The sequence below is a fragment of the Sinocyclocheilus grahami genome, unplaced genomic scaffold (assembly GCF_001515645.1).
Source record: "Sinocyclocheilus grahami isolate Dianchi unplaced genomic scaffold, SAMN03320097.WGS_v1.1 scaffold1801.1, whole genome shotgun sequence".
Classification (NCBI taxonomy): Eukaryota; Metazoa; Chordata; class Actinopteri; order Cypriniformes; family Cyprinidae; genus Sinocyclocheilus; species Sinocyclocheilus grahami.
This window is the reverse complement of record NW_015506980.1, coordinates 201963-202895: the sequence shown is the minus strand read 5'-3', so window position 1 is coordinate 202895 and position 933 is coordinate 201963. Positions and strand designations below refer to the sequence as shown.

At 37.8% G+C, this 933-nt stretch overlaps 1 protein-coding gene across 1 annotated transcript in view; it reads left to right on the top strand.

Moving 5' to 3' along the window:
- Positions 1-933, top strand: part of LOC107572717 (cell adhesion molecule-related/down-regulated by oncogenes-like) — a 22956-nt gene that overhangs the window by 11175 nt on the left and 10848 nt on the right. The window contains exon 11 of the mRNA XM_016259149.1: positions 11-26. Coding sequence (XP_016114635.1) covers positions 11-26 — 16 coding nt within the window. The remainder of the gene's footprint in view (positions 1-10; positions 27-933) is intronic.

The following is a 933-nucleotide window of genomic DNA, read 5'->3' as shown; positions in this document are numbered from 1 at the left end:
TGATTACAAGAGAGATGTGGTGGAAGGTGAGATCATGGTGTCTTTTTTTTACTTTTACTGCTCTTATTACATGGATACTTGCACAAAACATAAACAAACGGACATAAAATTAATATTGAAATTTCATTCTGTGAGACGAAATGATATGAGAGACATGAAACAAACACAGCTGCACAGGAAATCAGTTGCATGGGACAGTGGTCAGTTATAGAGTTTAGTAGACATTACACACAAGTATTTGACTGACAGAGTGCTAAAACGGACTAATCAGAATGAAGTATTCCAGAGAGCCGTGTAGTGCGAGTGTGTAATGTATGTTCGGTCTCAGAGAGGGCGGGACAAAGAAAGTGTAATCTGTTGATTGATGTGTAGTGAGTTCTGCGCTCAGAGTAATGAGCCAGTGTAAAATGTGTTTTTAATAAATGGCTGCCATGCTAATGGGCCTGAACTGAAACCCAACACTGACCACTCAGAGAAGGATTCAAGTTTCTGAGAGGAATGTTAACTGCCGTCGCCTCTCCTCCGCCTCATATTTTTACCCCCTCTTTCTCCCTGTTCACATTGGCCCCTCAAACCTCTCCTCGTCCATGCAAACAACAAGTTGTCAGAAACACGCTGGGCAGATAAGATGCCTTCATAAGTTCTACGAGTTTAAACGGGGTGTGAATTACACAGTGACCATCTGTGGGTGGGGGGGGGGTCCCAAGTTTTAGAGCATTAAATATTTTTTATGTTTTAAATAGGGTTGTCAAGTGATTATTTAAAAATAATCTAATTAATTACTTAATGTACCAATTAATCTCAAATTAATTAGGTTAATTAATTAACATGCACATCATGTGCCGATTAAAGTATTAAAGATAATAGTTATTATTGTGTTCACTTAGAAAAAAAAAACACTGAATAGACATTACAGAAAAGTAGCTGAAAAAT